The sequence below is a fragment of the Saccopteryx bilineata genome, chromosome 5, assembly GCF_036850765.1.
Source record: "Saccopteryx bilineata isolate mSacBil1 chromosome 5, mSacBil1_pri_phased_curated, whole genome shotgun sequence".
Lineage (NCBI taxonomy): Eukaryota > Metazoa > Chordata > Mammalia > Chiroptera > Emballonuridae > Saccopteryx > Saccopteryx bilineata.
In genome coordinates, this window is record NC_089494.1 from 60,035,967 (window position 1) to 60,055,327 (window position 19,361).

General features: G+C 39.0%; 1 protein-coding gene across 1 annotated transcript in view; it reads right to left on the reverse strand.

Moving 5' to 3' along the window:
* The window catches only part of MTX2 (metaxin 2), a 65,510-nt gene extending 49,236 nt beyond the window's left edge, over positions 1-16,274 (reverse strand). Inside the window, exon 1 of the mRNA XM_066279386.1 lies at positions 16,015-16,274. Within this exon, the coding sequence (XP_066135483.1) occupies positions 16,015-16,054 (40 nt within the window). The 5' untranslated portion in view covers positions 16,055-16,274. The remainder of the gene's footprint in view (positions 1-16,014) is intronic.
* Between the last annotated feature and the right edge of the window lie 3,087 nt (positions 16,275-19,361).

The following is a 19,361-nucleotide window of genomic DNA, read 5'->3' on the forward strand; positions in this document are numbered from 1 at the left end:
AACAACCCAAATGACCATCAGTGGTAAATGGATAAAGAAATGTGGTATATTCATACAGTAAAATACAATTTGGCAATGAAAAGGAATCAGGTATTGATATATGCTATATCACGAATAAGCTTCAAAAGTATTATGCCCAGTGAAAAAAGCCAGACACTAAAGAAAACATATTGTATGATCTATTTATATGAATGTTCAGAATACGCAAATCTACAGAGACTGAAAGTAGATAGTGGTTGACTCGAAATGGGGATGGGGAGTGACTGTAAAGAGGCAAGGGATTTCTTTTTTTTCTTTTTTTTTTTCCTTCTTCTTTTCTAAGGGAGAGGATGGGAGATAGAAAGATAGACCCAAGCGTGCAGTCGGACCAGGATCTACGCAGCAACCCCTGTCTGGGGCCAATACTCTACCCATCTGGGGCCATGCTGGCAACTGAGCTATTTTTAGCCCCTAAGTTAGCAGAGGCATCAGCGCCAGAAGCCACTGCACTCAAGCCAATCCAGCCTTGTCTGCAGGAGGGGAAGAGAGAGTGAGAGAGAGAGAGAGAGAAGGGGAAGGGGGAGGGTTGGAGAAGCAGATGGTTGCTCCTCCTATGGGCTCTGGTCAGGAATCAAATCCAGGACATCCAAATGTCAGGCCAATGCTCTACCACTGAGCCAACCAGCCAGGGCAAGGGAGATTTCTTTTTGAAGTGATGGGAATGTTCCACAATTAAATTGTGGTAATAATTACAACTCTGTAAATACACCAAAAAATACTTCAATTGTACTTAAAAGGGATACTGAAATTATATCTCAGTAAAGCTGAGGTAAATAGAAAATTTAAAGACTCTTACTGCATTTATCATGCACTTAAGTGCTTGACATATTAACTATTTCACAACGTTACGAGATAAACACATTATTATCAACCCTATTTTACAATAAGAAAATTGAAGCACAAGCATAATTTACCCAAAGTCACATTGCTAGTAAGTGATAAGAGCCAGGATTTGAACACTAGTAATCTGGACTCCAGAGTCAGTGAACACACAGCTGTATTAGCTAACATTTACAGAGCCCACAAAAATATTCTTGAGTAATAAATTAGAATTAAAGCAATTATATTCATCCTACAACAGTTGTTCTCAACCCTTAGTACATAAGAATCAGCTGGGGAACTTCATAAAATTGTGTACTTCCACCAAACCCAAAACTCAAGAGATTTCAATATTGTAGAGATGAGGACCAAGAATCCAAACATACAACAAGGTCTCCCAGTAAATCTGATGTAGATGGAATGTGAGAATGAAAAAAAAAGGCCTGTAGCCAGGACAAAGAACGCACTTGAAATAAGACTGTTCTTTTCACCTCTTTTATTCATTTGCATCAAAGCATGTGGCTTTGAGTGTCTATGTAGATTAATCTACAGCCATATCATCCTGAACATGTCCGATCTCATCTGACGTCAGAAGTTAAGCAGGGTTGGGCTTGGTTAATACTAGGATGTGAGAATCCATGTAGTTTAATTTTATTCAAGAATATTTTTTGCCTGACCAGGCAGTGACATAGTGGATAGAACATCAGACTGGGACACAGAGGACCCAGGTCAAAACCCCAAGGTCGCTGGCTTGAGCACGGGTTTATCCGGGTTGAGCGTAGGCTCACCAGCTTGAGCACAGGGTCACTGGTTTAAGCGTGAGATCAGACATGACCCCATAGTTGCTGGCTTCAGCCCAAAGGTTGCTGGCTTAAAGCCCAACGTTGCCAGCTTGGGCCCAAGGTTGCTGGCATAAGCAAGGGGTCACTCACTCTGCTGTAGTCCCCCAGTCAAGGTACACATGAGAAAGCAATCAATGAACAACTAAGATGCTGCAATGAAGAATTGATGCTTCTCATCTCTCTCCCTTCCTGTCTGTTTGTCCCCGCCTGTCCTTCTCTCTGTCTCTCACTCTGTTTCTGTCACACATAAAAAAAAGAATATTTCTGCCCATTTTATTCTACTTAAGTACTTGTGGGCCCTGGCCAGTGGCTCAGTGGATAGAGCATTGGCCCAGTTTATGGATGTCCCAGGTTCAATTCCCAGTCAAGACATACAGGAGAAGTGACCACCTGCTTCTCTCCACCTCCTTCTCCCCCTTCTCTCTGTCTTCTTCCACAACCAGTGGCATGATTGATTAGAGCATGGCCATGAGCACTAAGGATAGCTCCCTTGGAGCACAACAGCCTCGAGTGCTAAAAATAGCTCTGTACTTGAGCACTGGCCCCAGACAGGGTTGGCAAGTGGATCCTGGTAGGGGCACATGCAGGAGCTGCTTCACTATCTGCCCTTTTCTCACATAAGGTAAAAGAAAAAAGTATTTGTGGATATAGCTTATAGTCATGTTTTACAACATGCCTTTGTAACATGTTGCAATTTTATGCAATTTTATTTTATGTTGTTCCAGAATAAGCCTTTAAGATTAATGAATGAGACCTCACTTATTTTGGAACCAAGGTAGCTAAAAGATAGTTTTTTCATTAGATGTAATCAACAAGGAAAGTAAAATTAAGTTAGTAATTATGAGACCTGAACATGAGTCATCTAAATCTATATGAAACTAGCGATCAATCTGAAAATGGTACTAAAGGATCAATTTCATAAAACTGACAAACTTCTGGAAATTAGTAAGGGTCAGAAAAATAAATTCACTTCATCAATATGCCAATAATTCAGGCTAAAGCAAATACAAGTCAAATTTCAAATCTTCCATTCTTTCTTCTTAAATATGCATGTGTCATCCCAAATGGTTATGTGTAGACTACATAAGAAGCAGGCCAACTACATGTGATTATGCATACATATGAACCTTATAGCTATGACTCAAAATCTGAATTCTCTTTTTAAAATGGTAATCTGAAATTCACAAAATAGGAAATACACTATGTCTGAGCTTTTCTCAGAAACAGATGAATATGAGATCAATAGCAGAACTACACAAAAACAGATGGTTAAGATTAAAAGTGTAATTTCTGGCCAAAAAATAGAGAGAATACAAACCACCATAGGTATCAAACCTCAACAATGTTAACAATGTTAACCTTCAAGTTTTAATGGTTCTCTAAACCTAATCCTAGAAACTGGAAAATAGATTTCCCTCAAACTAAGGAGCAATTCTCCCCACTACACTAAACCAAACACAATCATTGTAATAACAGCACCTATTTTTTTAAAAGTACGGTATCTACTATTTTCCCACTATTCTAAATACTTTGCACATACTCTCACATCAAGCTAGATAACCGAAGAACTCTCCATTCCTCCTTCCTCACTCCTCCCGGCTAGCCATGAAACAAACGATACTCTATAGAGGTTTGGATCTGTCTTTGCACCTCCTGAAATCCTAGCAGAACTGCAAGATACTCCAAGAATAAACAAACAAAAGACAAGATAACATAGCCTAATCATCACAGAGATCCTTTATGAATAGGAGTTCAGGGTTAGAAAATCCTCAAAAACAAACAAAAATAAATATACATTTAATGCATTTAACAAATAAGTTATTAAAATTCCAAAATGTACCAGAAATTATAATAAAAAGATAAAGATGGATATAAAACTGTCCTTGCTCTCTAGAATCTAACTTTGTTGAGTGGGTTGGGGCCCAGGGATGGGGTCACTGAGAAGAAGAGAACTGGATACACATAATAATTTACAACACAATAAGTGATACAGGTTAGGTATAGGGAAAAACACAGATCCTGAAGTCAAGCACCTGGGCTCCCCCACCAACTCTACAACTTATTGTCTGAGTAATATTGGTCAAATTGCTTAACCTCTTCTTGCCTCAATTGTAAGGTTGTTGGAAGAATAAAATGAGATAAATTATTTAAGTGCCATCTATAATCTCTAGCTCACAGAATGTACTCAATCAATAATTATTAATATAAGCATCAGACCAAAAGTATGTTTAAAACACTACAGGAATCCTCTTGAAGAAATAACTAAATCTGCCTGAGGAAGACAAGAAAGAATTCACAAAAGGAGATGAAATCTGAACTGGATCCAAAAAATAATCACACCGTGACAGGTAGGAGCAGGGAAAGGAGTTGAGATGTTCAATAAAAATATCGCACCCCTAATTCAGTTTGAGAGAAGAAAGGTAAAACGCTTAGTAAAGGCATCCTAAATTAGCATTTCTATTATAGGACTCACTACTTCATATTGAAATTGTGTTTCAATGGATGTGTCCCATGCAAGAGTATCAGTTTATCAAAGGCAAGAATTATATCACTAAGTTTTGTATCCCAGCACTTATGGAGCATATAAGTTAGGTACCCATCTTAAAAAATAAATATATTCTGTAGAAAATATAAGCAAGTCTTTTGCTATTTAAAGCCTGAAAGATTCTGACAGCAAATAATTGCCATACTCTCGAAATAAAACTATAAACCAAATTAAGGCATGTAACATCTTAATAATACACATTAAATTCAACAGTATAAACTCGTGAATTCACCAAATTGCTCAATATTCCTAACCAGAGGTACACAGTCCATTTATGAAATGTTTAAAATATATACTTGCCTTAGAACCTCCCTCAGCCTGCACATGTATACCAGGCTTTTGGTGAGAAGAAAGAATGTGTGTGCAAGTGCACAAGGGCAGGAGGTGCGATGCACAGCAAGCATGGCTTCCTTTCGAGAGCTCCCCAGAGAACTAACTGCAACGCGCAGTGCCACCCACTCCCACCCTTACACACTATTCTACCCGCTCCCACCTCCCACCGTCCCATTTTAAAACCTCATTAGGTCATGAATGGGACTAGTCAGTTCCCAGCTCTAAATAAAACAGCTTCAACTGAGCCTTCTGCACCAGTCTATCACCACCTTGGTTTCTGTGGCAGATTATGTTGTGGCTTCGATGGCCACAACAATATCTCCTGTCTCACAAACTCTTCTAGAACACCAAACTCCTCCACAGCCATAAAGAAGTGAAGTCTAATTCCCCTCCCCTTGAACCCCCTTGTAACTACTCTCTTGTAATCAATAGAACATAGTAGAAGTGATGCTTCGAGACTTCCGAGACAAGGTCATAGAAGGTGATGCAGCTTCCCCCTTGTTAGCTTGGACACACATCTTTGGAGAACTGAGTAAAAAGTCTCACTACCCTGCAGCCACAGGCTCTGAGGATGCCCAGGCCACATGGAGAGGCAATGTGTAAGAATTCCAGAAGACCATCCCAGCTGAGTTCCTAGTCAGCATCAATTATCAGACATATGAGTGAATATACTTCCAGATGTTTCCAGCCTTCAACTGTTGGAACATCTCCAGCCTTTGAGTCTTTCTAGCTAAGGATCCAGACATTGTGAACTAGGGAAACTCAAGCCATCCTTCCTGTGGCCTATCTGACTTACTGACTGTTGGGAAAACAACTGTGTTAGGCTTGCTTGCTGTACCCTGCCTGATCAGTGCATGAGCATGTGGCAGCACCATGTGTGTATAGGCTATGTAAGGCTACAGGTGCTCGCCCTCGGCGCAGACTCAGACTGCGGATTGCCTGCCTGCCACTGTGAGGGGCCATTTTTGCTGTTCATTAGCCTAAGAAGCAGTTTTCCCTGCCTGTTTACTTGTCCACTGTCGTGAGACTCAAATGGGAATGGCCCAACGCTTTCCCGCTCCGCAGTTTCTCTACCGTCTGCCCAAATCCAATGTGAACCTAGCTGGCCTCAGCCACTGGCATTACACTGACCCATAGGCTCCATGAAGGTAATAAAATAAATGTATTACAGCTATAATTTGTCGTGTGGCTTAAACACAATAGTAACAGTTATATATTTTAATAATAACTATTAGTCACAGATTTAACATTAAAGACAAAATTAAAAACTGACTCATCTGAAATTTCATTATAAAATCTAAGGATATTATATTCACTGAAGATAAATATACCACAACTATATACAACAAAAGTCTTTTTTTAAAAATCCCAAGGCAAGTTAAGTCATAAAGTAGCTTCTTTGGCTTTTTAAGAGTTCTCAGAGATAAAAATATATAATCAGCACAAAAATATAACTAAGTGTGTATAAGCACAATGAAATGCCTTTTACAGTTTCTATTTTGCTAACAGTTACACTTAATGGGAATTGCCATGGCAAAATGATTGTTTTTGTGAAAAGAACCTTCTTTATTACTAACCAATCAAATTTCATTTTTATTACTGATGTAGAAAAGTTCAAAATCATGATTCATTTATAGAGAGTATAAAAATAAGAAAAGTGTTCAAGAATAGAGGATCATTTACAAAGCAATAAAAAATTAAAGTATGCATTTCTCTTACTGGCAGGGCAAATACTTCTACACAAATGTCTGTAGTTAAATTTACTGAATATTATAACTTGTCTTTGAACAAAAAATGAAAAGCCTGAATTTAATACCTCATCTCTATTTGATATCTTCAGTCCATCTGATAACTGCTTATCGAAATTTTTTTAAGTGTTTGAAAAATGTTAAGAAGTTTGATGATGTTGTCTTTCAATTTTCACTCAAATATGGAAGGCTTGAGCTAATATTAATAACTCAAATGTCCACAGAAATAAGAGAGACAAATTTTATGGAGCACCCATCACCAAAATCTTAAGTTAAAAACTAAGTTCAGAGTATAAAATGGTAATAAGCATACAGTAAAATTAAAAGTCACATTATGTTTAACTATAGACTATTTCAAGATCAGAAACAAACCTTTTTAACATCATATCAAAGTTTTCTAAAAGGCAACAAAACACTGCTTCTGAGAATGCAGCTGCCAACCTACTCATGAATACAAGTATGATAAATTAAAATAGGCCACACCACTGTCAAGAGAGGCAAAGTACATTCTGCCTTTGTTTTGCTTCTCTGTCTGCTCCTTCAATATCTACTTCACATGTGCCAAGGTGATAAGCACTACAGTATGAGACTATTCATATAATTAATATGAATCAAAAAAGAATCTCTGAAATGTGACAGCCAGTTCAATAACTTCTCAATAATTCTTCAGTGCCTTCCTCAATACTGGAGGATCCTCAGAATACTGAGTATAAATAACAAAATAGCTTTATTTTCAAGAACAAAAGACTCAAATGCACTGTATTTTTTCAATTATCTGTTGCAACTAGCATCCTTAGATATTCAGATAGGCAGATATAAGAGTTTTGATTATCATTTTCTTTCTTTTTTTTAGATTTTATTTTTATTCATTTTAGAGAGGGGAGAGGGAAAAGGAAAAAGAGAAAGGGGGGGCAGCAGGAAGCATCAACTCCCATATGTGCCTATACCAGGCAAGCCCAGGGTTTCAAACTGGCAACCTCAGCATTCCAGGTCAATGCTTTATCCATTGTGTCACCACAGGTCAGGCTCATTTTCAATAAACCTTATAAACAATAGTATCACTTATATTTTAAAAAGGACTTTTAAGCCATGTTTTTTACTTCTTTGTACCTCTAGAACCCTTCTGAATCTTCTGAATGCTTTTCTTCCTTTTATTTATTTTAGTGAGAGAGAGAGACTGACAGATAAACAGAAAGGGTAAGAGATGAGAAGCATCAATTCTTAGTTGCAGCACCTTAGTTGTTCATTGATTGCTTTCTCATATGTGCTTTGGGGAGGGGGGTTCCAGCCCAGCCAGTGACCCCTTGCTCAAGCCAGCAACCTTGAGCTTCAAGCCAGTGACTGTTCGGTCATGTCTATGATCCCACACCCTGCAATCAAACTAGTTAGCCCACGTTCAAGTGATGAGCCCGGGCTCAAACCAGAAACCTCAGGGTTTCAAACCTGAGTCCTAAGCACCCGAGGCCAACACTCTATCCATTGTAGCACTGCCTGGTCAGGTCCCTTCTGAATGCTTTTCAAGTCCAGATTTCCCAGTACTTATGTGGAAATGAGATGAAAAAGAAACATGTTATTACTGATATAAAAGCAAGATTTTTAAAATATAACTGTTTTGATTATACTTACTTTCAAGATGCTTAGAGATAGGTTTCATGAAACCTGTAAAACTACTTTCCCAGACCATACTATAAATTAATGCTACTGCTAAAATGAAGTTATTAATAAATTTAAATAATTAAGCACCCACATGCCCACAATGAGATAAATGAAGTATTCCAAGTCTCCCTTTTTCATCCTTTATATAGTTTTGAGCTTCTAAATAAAGAACAGACAGATATTGTCCTGACTTCAAAAGATTAATAATTACAGTATGACAAAATTAACTAATATGCTTAAAATATAGCAAGGCACTGGGAAGTAATAAGATCATTCAGAAAAGATGGTATATGAGTTAATAAAAATATAGACACTTTGGACATTTTCTTCTGTCCAAAATGGTAATAGAATAACCTCCTCAAAGGCTCTTAGGTAATAAAAGTAAGGAGAAATTACCATGTATTGAACATTCATCATGTACCATCATGTACCTGGTGTTTAATACATATTATAAAATATATTATCCCCCTCTTACAAATAAATAGACTGTGGTCTAGAATGGTCTGCCCAAGATCATAAAACAAGTAAGAGGTAGAGCTGAGTTCAGAACTCAGTTCTTCTGTCTTACTTCAATGTCCTTGTTCCTAACCTTTATTCTTTCTCTCCTAAGGGAACTTCAATTTCTCATCTGTAAAACAAGAGCACCTATCCAACAGGATCAAATTGTTAACATTACCAATTACGTATATAGGTCATCTAGCACAGGCTCAAAAATAGACACTTTTAAAATCAGTAATCAGATAATTATAAGCTAAGTTGTAAGGCTAAAACCTTTTGGCACTAAGAAGCAGGCCTCTACTGAAAAAGACTCAGTAGGGTGATGGGCACACAACACAATCAACAGTTCAAATTATTTTTAGAACAGAAATTTGTAATTTTCTTAGAAAGGAAAAAAAATAGCCTGACCGGGCTGTGGCGCAGTGGATAGAGCATCAGACTGGGATACGGAAGACCCAGGTTTGAGAGCCCGAGGTCGCCAGCTTGAGCAAGGCCTCATCTGGTTTGAGCAAAAGCTCACCAGCTTGAGCCCAAGGTCGCTGGCTCGAGCAAGGGGTTACTTGGTCTGCTGAAGGCCCGCGGTCAAGGCATGTATGAGAAGGCAGTCAATGAACAATTAAGGTGTTGCAATGTGCAATGAAAAACTAATGATTGATGCTTCTCATCTCTCCGTTCCTGTCTGTCTGTCCCTGTCTATCCCTCTCTCTGACTCTCTCTCTGTCTCTGTAAAAAAAAAATAAGAAGAAGAAGAAAGGAAAAAATCAAAGAAACAATGAAAAGATATATGTATATACCTATGACCTATATCAAAAATTCTATTTTAGCCGGACCAGGCAGTGGCAAAATGGATAGAGCATCAGCCTGGGATGCAGGTTTGAAACCCCGAGGTCACTGGCTTAAAGCCCAAGGTCGCTGGTTTGAGCTCAAGGTCACTGACTTGAGCAGGGGGTCATTGGCTCAGCTGGAGCCCCCCAGTTAAGGCACAAATGAGAAAGCAATCCATGAACAACTAAGGTGCCACAACTATGAGTTAATGCTTCTCATCTCTCTTCCTGTCTCTCTCTCTCCTTAAAAAAAAAAAAACCTGGCCGGTTGGCTCAGCAGTAGAGCGTCGGCCTGGTGTGCGGGGGACCCGGGTTCGATTCCCGGCCAGGGCACATAGGAGAAGCGCCCATTTGCTTCTCCACGCCCACCCCCTCCTTCCTCTCTGTCTCTCTCTCTTCCCCTCCCGCAGCCAAGGCTCCACTGGAGCAAAGATGGCCGGGGCGTTGGGGATGGCTCCTTGGCCTCTGCCCCAGGTGCTCGAGTGGCTCTGGTCGTGGCAGAGCGACCCCCCGGAGGGGCAGAGCATCACCCCCTGGTGGGCAGAGCCTCGCCCCTGGTGGGCGTGCCGGGTGGATCCCGGTCGGTTGGGCGCATGCGGGAGTCTGTCTGACTGTCTCTCCTCGTTTCCAGCTTCAGAAAAATACAAAAAAAAAAAAAAAAATTATAACAAGGATAAACATGGCTGGAGTTGATCAAATTTATAATCTTAAAACAAATCTTAAAATAAGTTGTAATAGGAATAATTTTAATTGTAATAACTGTTGATGTTTTATATTATTGAAACAAATTTTGTATTCCACTATTTTTTCTTCTTTTCCGAGAGGAGGGGAGATAGAGAGAAAGACTCCCGCATGTGCCCCGACTGGGATCCACCTGACAACCCCTTCTGGGGCTGATGCTCTGTCCATCAATGCCATGCTCGCAAGTTAGCTATTTTTAGCACCTGAGGCGGAGGCTCCACAGAGGGGTGGAGAAGCAGATGGTCGATTCCCTGACCAGGAATTGAACATCCACACACCTAGGCTGATGCTCTATCACTGAGCCAACCAGCCAGGACTTTGTATTCCATTTATAAGTAACTTTTAAAAGTTTGACCAAACATATCCTCACAGAGAAAGAGGCAAAACACAGAAGAGAAAAACTAATAGTTAAAGAGCTAAAATAATATTAATGAAGAATTATTGATGCCAGATACAGTGCTAAGTATTTTATATCTTTTCTCATCATCTTTAAATAACCTACAATTATCTTCACCATTTCGCAAATATGAAATCTGAGGCTTAAAAAGGCAAGTAATTTGCCCAAGGTCACATATTTACTAAGTAGCTGAATAAGAACCCAGGTCTGACTCTCACTCTAAAATCCAAAGGCAGTGTAAAAGCAAGCGGAAGGAAGTTAGCAACAATACATGTGATTTCTCCTGTTTGCGCTCAGCACTCTCTCCTTTTCTATATATCTGGCGGTACTGTGGAGCCCTAGAGTCTGGAGCCACTCTTGGCACTGGAATGGGAAAATGAGTCAGGACTGTCCACCACAGTATTCCATCCTTTTGGTGACAGTGACTGCTCCAAATGTGGTCACACCATTCAAATGGGAATGGGACTACTCAATCTTTCCCTAGGATATATTCAAACTCAACTGACCGTGAAAAAAATTTTAAGAAACTCAACTAATGTATTGAACTATATTGTCATTTAAAAAAAAGTAAAAATTTAAAATACACAGGCTGTTATAAAAGATTTTGAAAACCATTCAAGCCTGACCTGTGGATAAAGCATCAACCTAGAATGCTGAGGTGGCCAGTTTGAAACCCTGGGCTGCCCGATCAAGGCACATATGGGAGTTGATTCTTCCTGCTCCACCCCCTTTCTCTCTCTCTCTTTCTCTCTCTCTCTTTCCCCTCTCTTAAATGAATAAAAAAATCTTTAAAAAATAAAATAAACTTTAAAAAAAAAACATTCAATATCTAGGACAATTTTTATTCTTCCTTTAAAGTTCTAAACCTACCATATCATCATCTAGAGATCCAAGCTACTAATTCAAAACGATAATTTACTATGCCTTTCCATATTACTGATAAAAGAACAAATCAAATTCCTCTTTCATTTGAAGAAATTCATCCAAAGAAACGACTCAGTAGATACAAATGTCTATGCAAACACTCTTTACATACAGAAAAATCATATATACTTGTAATGGCTTTAGTATGCATCAACTTAGCTAGACTGAACTTACATTTGCCAGAATTCCCTTTCTACTATATTTCTGATTAGGATGAGGTACAAAGAACATTCTCTAGCAGACCCTAGAAAAGGGAAGACAGAGGGAGGCAACAGCCACTGGGTAGCATACAAAACACCTCCCAGTTCTTCAAATTCTCTGCTGTGAAGGGATTCTGCTGATATAATTAAGGTCCCTAATCAGCTGACTTTACCTTAATCAAAAGGAAGATTATCTTGGGTGGACCGTATTTAATCAGCTGTAAACCCCTTACAGAAGTCCTAGGGCCTCCCTGAGATCACAAACTGCAAGCAGCACCTGCTATATGTGCTCTCTTCCTCCGGGCTCTCCCCTTCCTACCTGCCTACCTTGTGGGCTTGGTGAGTGGTCAACCTGCACAACAATAGCATGAGCCAATTCCGTGTGCGCGCGCGCGCGCGCGCGCGCATGTGTAGATATGGAAATATACTGATATAAAGACAGAGATAGAGATGGAGATAAGAGTTCCTACTGCTTCTGGCTTCTCTGGTTGAACTATTTGTACATCCTAAATACCCATCAGAATAAGACTATATAAGTAAATTATTATTTTATTACAATAAAATGCTATGCAACCATTTAAAATGATGTATAATTCCAGTCATACACATGGCAGACATGTTATATAACAAAACAGGTTACAAAAAGTATGCATATTTTATATTTGTGTCACCTTTTTTTTATTTTAGGGAGAAAGAAGTAGCTTTGTTCACCAAAGTTTTAATGATGAGGATGAGATTTTTAAGTCTTAATCTGAATATTATGCTTTTAGGTGATTCTTACTTTATTCTTTATTTATTTGAGGGGCTGCTTTTATTTTCTATAATGGGCATGTATCATTCTTTTTCAGAAAAAAATAAGCCATTCTCATTTAAGAGAAAAAAAAATGTCAGGTAGACTTACAGGTAAAAATGTGCTGAAAGCCTTAAGGGAAAGACAGGAATTATCCAAACAAAGTGGACATTTCAGGCGGAGGGCAACATGTGCCAAAGGTGGACACTACAAGTAATTTAGAAAAGAGAGTTCTGTGTTCAGGGAAAGGAGTGACAGGAGATGAGGCTAGAGAGAGACACTTGGACTAACTTACGGAACGTCTTACATGTGTCACTCCATGCACTGACAAAGAGGAACTAATGAAAGTGTTAAAACAACAGGAGTCACACTTGCATTTTAGTAAAATAAAAATAAAACAACACAAACAAAACCCCACTGAGGTTTGCAATGTGGAGACTGTATTGGAAAGAGACCAGAATGGAAGCAAGGAAACCAACTCAGACTACCACTTGATTCCAAGCAAGAAAAGCAGTGGAGAGGGAGAGAATAAGCCATTGAGTCACAGTAAGGAGCAAGGACTAAGAGAACTTGGGGGGAGAGGGAGATACACTGTAGTACAGACATAGAAGTGGTTCACTTAACCTTGGGAGTTCAGAGAAGGCTTCCAAAAAGTTGTTTTTAAAGCTATCAAGCATATTACAGATAGCCTTAAAGGCAAGATGCTTTTAAATGTTTCCAACAGAAGTATCATACAGTGTGTTGGCTCATGGCCACTGAAAGGAAAAATAATAAGCAGTGTTAAATACACACATTAAAAATTAGAACTCTCAACTACAAAAATACAATTATTTATGAAGTTATAATAGGACTCTGTGTGTGTGTATCTCAAATCTCTTGAGGTTGAGATCTTCCAACAAAATCATATTACTGCCAGAAATGGAATACTCTGAATAGTTCTTGGATTTGAGTCACACTTAGAAGTCACTTCAAATCAAACACAGGTTTCATATAAATTATTTCATTTGCCCTTTTTAAACTGCTTGCCAAATAAAATCTTTTAATCTTTAAAATTAGAATTATTTGGCCCTGGCCGGTTAGCTCAGTTGGTTAAAGCATCATCGCAAAACACCAAAGTTGCGGGTTCAATCCCCCATCATGGCACATACAATAATCAACCAATGAACGTACAACACAGTGGAACAACAAATAAATGCTTTCTTCTCTCTTTCTCTCTCTCTCTCCCTTTCTCTCTGACTCTCTAAATCAATCCATTAAAATAAAATAAAATATAAAATAAAATTAGAACCACTTAAATTACAAAAGTAAAATATTCTCACCAAAACTACTCACACAACTCAGAAATGTAGTTCTTCCTCCTTCCACAATGCCCTACCTGGATTACCCTGAATATACTACTAAAATTAGTTAAATATTCTTCTATGTGGTTGTTTTTGCTTACATAAACATATACATGTTTACAAAGAGTTTATTTATTTAACAATATGGGTTGATACAATATATATTATTCAATAAGGTAATCATAACTTTACAGCCAATATTACTAACAGGTGTACCTCTTCGTTTTTAGTATCTGTAATAATACAAGTATGCCATTTGATATATAATTAGGACATTTCTTGTTTTTGTTATTACAAATAATGCTACAATTAATATCACTTTATATTTCTTTTCTTTTTCTATATATTTCTTTAAATAATGGTCCTTACATTTCTATCAGATAAATCCCCTAAAGAAGAATTCTGGGTCAAAGGATTGTATTTTGTACACTATTACTGTATTAAATTTCCCAAAAGTAGCAATAATTTACAGACTTACCAATAGTTTGAGGGTAACCATTTCCCCATTCCTTTTATTTGAAATTACCATATTCATTTTTGCCCATTTGATGAGGTAGAAAGACAGTTACCTGCTTTTAGTGACAAATCGTTTCATAACATTGTTCATTTGCATTTTCCCTTTCATGATTGCCTGTTTCAATCCTTCATCCTTAATTCTATTGGGAGTCTTTTTATGAATTTGTAGAAACTTATGTCTTTTATCACACAAAGCTTTATAAATTTTTCTGCAGTCAAATCTGCCCATTTTTATTCCATGAATTCTGGATTCTGTGTTTTGCTTAGGACTTCTCTTGCTAACCAAGATTGTTAAAATAATCTCCTATATTTTTCTTAATTATTTTATTATAATTTGGTTTTGTTCTTATTTTATATTTAGATTTTACTTCATTCTTGCAGTGTTATGACTTAGTTGTCCCAACACCATTTATTGAATTATCAGACTTAAAATGCCTCCTTCTAATCTAGAGTAACAACAGATCATTGCAAATATATAGCTAAGATGGCAGACATAAAATTCCTAGAACTTCTTAAACTTTGCTAAATGAAGCAAAATTCCAAACTTATTAAAAGTTTACTAAAAGACATTCATCACTTTAAAGAAAGCACATGTTGGAACACATGCATACAGTATACCAGTATCATCATTCACTGTGAAAAGGTTGATTTTTTAACATAGCAGCAATCTAAATTAAATAGATAGTCTAATTTTTTTAACATAAATGATAAAAACAGAAATAATCGTTTTAAATTCAAGATTATTCACTGATTCAAATCACAAATATTTGAGCACCAACTGATAGGTGCTCAGGATACAATGGGGGACAAAACAAGTATGATTCCTGCTTTCATAAAGCTTGCAATCTAGTGGGAGCTTCCCTCTCTCCTAAGAAACAATGTTATTTATTTTAAGTGAAAATGGAAGAAACAAATGTATGTTCACATAAATGCAATGCAATGAAAACCACTTTGGCAAATTTGATGACAAATTCTGTATTTTCCATTTCCAAAATACTACCTTATTTCAAATGTATTTATTCACCCTATTGACTGTCTCCTTACTACTGAACTCATAATGAAAACATTGCTAGGAAATTAACTCCATTTAAATAGTAACTGTTATCCATCAACAGACAAGTACAATAGGTATGTTTAGTTTCCTTTCTCAATATTTAATTTCTTTCACTACAATAAATAAAAACGTCAATAATAGAAAACGTAAGTCTATTTACATCAGTAATGTTAAGTCTATCAAATCAAAGGTGTTTCTAAAAGGTATATTCAGCTTTAAAGAAGTTTCAGTGAATCCCAGAGACCTAGCAAATTGTTGTATTGTGTGTCGCTTGGAGATGAAACAAGAACTTCGGTGGCCCCTCAATGATAACAGGTTACAAGAGCGACTCATTAGTGACAATCACCCTAAACTTCAGGTCGCACCACGCTGGCTGCTCCCGCTCTCCCACTTCTGAAGCTTTGGAAGACCAGGCTCCTGTGGCCACGCCGCCCACCTAAATCCCAACTCACCACTTCCTCCACGCACACCCCCGGCTCCGACCCACTGGGAACTGGGCAAAGCACCGCCCAGGGGAAGCAGACGGGCCTCCAGCCGCTGTAGGGTGACCTTGACCAAGTGTTTCCCCTCAGTCTCCTCATCCGTGATGAGGCTGGTACTCCGTGCCCACCTCTATCCTCAGACCTGGGTTCAGCACGTAGTGCCGCAGAGCCAAGGGAAAGCCGCAACCCTAAACGCCACTCTGCTCCCCGCAACTGTCCCGCGCCATCCCCCGCCTGAGGCCGTGGAACACAGCCACGCGCTCTACCTGCGATCTGCGAGACGAAGGCTTCCGCCACTAGAGACATGTCGGCTGGGCGGCCCTTCGCCCGTGGTCCCTGCTCTCCGCAACCCTCAAGAGTCCTCCGCCGCAACGCCGGCGGCTCCTGGCAGCTAACAGAATTGGCCTGGCTGAGACCCAGACTTGCAAAGCCCACCACGGCGGCGGAGGAGGCGGCGGCGGCGGCGGGGACCCCAAGGTGACGGCCGACCAGGGACTTCCGGCCCCGCTGACAACGGCGCGCGAGTGCTTCCGCCGGCCCCGCCCCCGCCGCCTCCCCGCGCGCGGGGCGGCCTTCCCAGGCTTCCTGGCGTTGCGGGGCAGGCGGGAAGGGGGGTGCAGGATTCCCAGTGACCCGAGAGTCCAACTCGGGCTTGGACTAGGGGACCCCGGAAGTCTTTAATAGCCTTTCTGTAAGCGGGAATCTTGTCGGCAAGTAACATTTTTAAACTCACACTGGACTCGGGCACTTAAAAAATACATACGGCGTTCTATTCATTTTATCGCTCGGCGACCCACTGAGGTATACTGTTGTCGCCATTTTACTCATAAGGAAACAGAGTTGAAACGCTGCTCAGAAAGTCCGCTCAGGCCCAGTTTCAAATCCACATTGATTTCCTCTGTTGTACTATACTGCTAGTTGACAGTACAGCCCATGAACAGACATTAGTGTTTAATTATTCCTTTATTAAAACATGCTTGCCAGAGAGGAGGAGACTTGAGCAGTGCCTATACTGAGAGATTATTTGCCCTTCAACTCTGTACTCCCCAAATGAAGCTTATCGTGGAAAAGAATACTCTAGTTTCACACACTTCTCCCCTTTCCAGTGTCAGAGGGGCAGGAAAGGAAGACACTAAATACCATAAGCGATTTTTTAACCCCCTAACCTAATAACTTCTTAAATTATACATATACAATTTAAAAAAAATCTATTACAGACATAGAGGCATAAAATATTGTTTAAGTGAAGCAGACTTCAGAGATCATCTGGTGAGCCAAAGCGCTCACTGATGAAAAACAGGTTCAGAGAGGTGAAGTGACTCATTTTAAATCACGTAGTAAATCAAAAAGTCAGATAGCTTACTAAGTCTTTGCAAAGAAAACCTGGTATTCTAAGAAGTACTGTCCATGACATGACATTTAGGAAACCAGGTCTCCTTTCTAGATGCTTCCATAACTCTTTAAACCTCTATTACAGCGTGTTGTTCATGTTTCTGCCTCCTTAATTCGTATAATAGCTTCATAACAGATTGCCACAAGCTAAGTGGCTTGAAATAACAAAAATGTCTCACAGTTCCAAAGGCTAGAAATCCAAAGTCAAAATGTCCACAGGCCATGCTTTCTCTCAAGGCCCTAGGGAAGAATCCTTCCTTGCCTCTGTGTAGATTCCGAGAATTGCCAGAAATTTTTAGCCTTCCTTGGCTCTAAGCATATCACTCAAATCTCTGTCTCCATCATTACATGGTATTCTCCCTGTATGAATGCATCCAAATTTCCCCTTTCTCATAAAGGTAACAATCATTAAACTGGGGCCCATCTCTCAACTTAGTGTCATGTGCAAACTCTATTTCCAAATAAGGTCACTTTCACATGTACCAGGGGTTTAGAAACTTGAACTTATCCTTTTATTTTGTTGGGGATGGGGGATAATTCTACCCACTATAATTTTTTTTCACTATGTCTTATCAATATTTGCATCACCTTCTGCAACTAGAAAACTGGTTGAATTAAATTTAAATTTAATTCCAAAAACTTACTTGAGCATAAACACAGCAGTGTTTTAAGAAATAGTCTTCTCACTGGTAGAGATTCAGAGTTGACAAAAGACTGAGAAAATAGGCTTTTTTTGTTTAACACTGATAGCAAAGAGTATGCTGTGCTCAGTGTTTTCCTCCTCCTCTCATGGGTGCTATTGACCAAGAGAAATTAACTCTTCCAAGTATCAGTTGAAAGAAAAGCTTTCAGTTCCCATTTGTTCTCTGGACAGTGGAGAATTATGTGTAACCTGTAAAAGTGAAAATGATCCATCAACTATTGAAGTCCTATTATCAAGTTCAGTTGGTCACCATTAAAAACTTGAAGATAAAATATTTTGACTTCTCTTTGACACATGAAGGGTAGTTTAGATTTCACTGTGTCATAGAGCCTGAACCAAAGTTCCTAAAAAGTACTTAGAATTGGGCCTGACTAGGCAGTGGCGTAGTGGATAGAGCGTCGGACTGGGATGCAGAGGACCCAGGTTCGAGACCCGAGGATCACCAGCTTGAGCGCAGGCTCATCTGGCTTGAGCAAAGAAAAAAAGCTTACCAAAGCTGCTGGCTTGAGTAGGGGGTTACTTGGTCTGCTGAAGGCCCATGGTCAAGGCACATATGAGAAAGCAATCAATGAACAACTATGGTGTCGCAACGAAAAACTGAAGATTGATGCTTCTCATCTCTCTTCGTTCCTGTCTGTCTGTATCTATCCTTCTCTCTGACTCTCTCTGTCTCTGAAAAAAGAAAAAGAGAGAGAGAGTACTTAGAATTGGACTGGGGAAACCAAAATCCAACAAGTAGAGGTAAGCCCCAAAAATGGATGAGAATGGTAAGAGCCAGGGACTGTGTACTCAGGCAAGAGAAACAGATCAATATGAGAGGCAAAGGAGAATGTGTCCTTGAAATGTCAGAAGGCATCTACGGCTTCATGGATGAACTGAACTGACTCAAAGATACTGAGCTGGTACTGACACCAATCCTGTTCTAGCAAGCTTTTGAGAAAGAATCAGGAATCCGCTGAGGGATGGTCTATGCTCAAACCTTTCTTCATTGTAGCCAGGGAAACAGAATCATCAGCACCATATGGATTCACTTTTTCTCCCTGAGTGATGGTTCCTTTGCTTCCCACACAGGCTAATTTATGCTGGAAAGAATCTATAATGTGGGAGGTCTTTATTACTAAAAATTAAATCCAATAAAATGCAGATGTCCTGATGGTACCCACAAGCAAGCTGTCTTTGTAATAAATAGCCAACTGGAGAAAAATATATTTATGTATCTGTATTAGAACTACTGGCAACCTTAAAACTGATCTGTTTAAGATCACCACAATTAAGGAAAATATAAGAAAACAAGCATCTGCAATTTTTAAGAGTGAGGTTATAAAACAAAAGTGTTAGGGAATCCACATTACTGAAAGGATAATCACACAATTATTTAAAATAAAATATTAATGCATGATATTAATAGTCTTATTGTTTGCCCTAATAAAATCATTCTTCTTACAAAGCTCTTCATCATAAGCATATTTTCATGTCTGTGATCTAGATTTTCTACTACTATAATAAATAGAAGATATA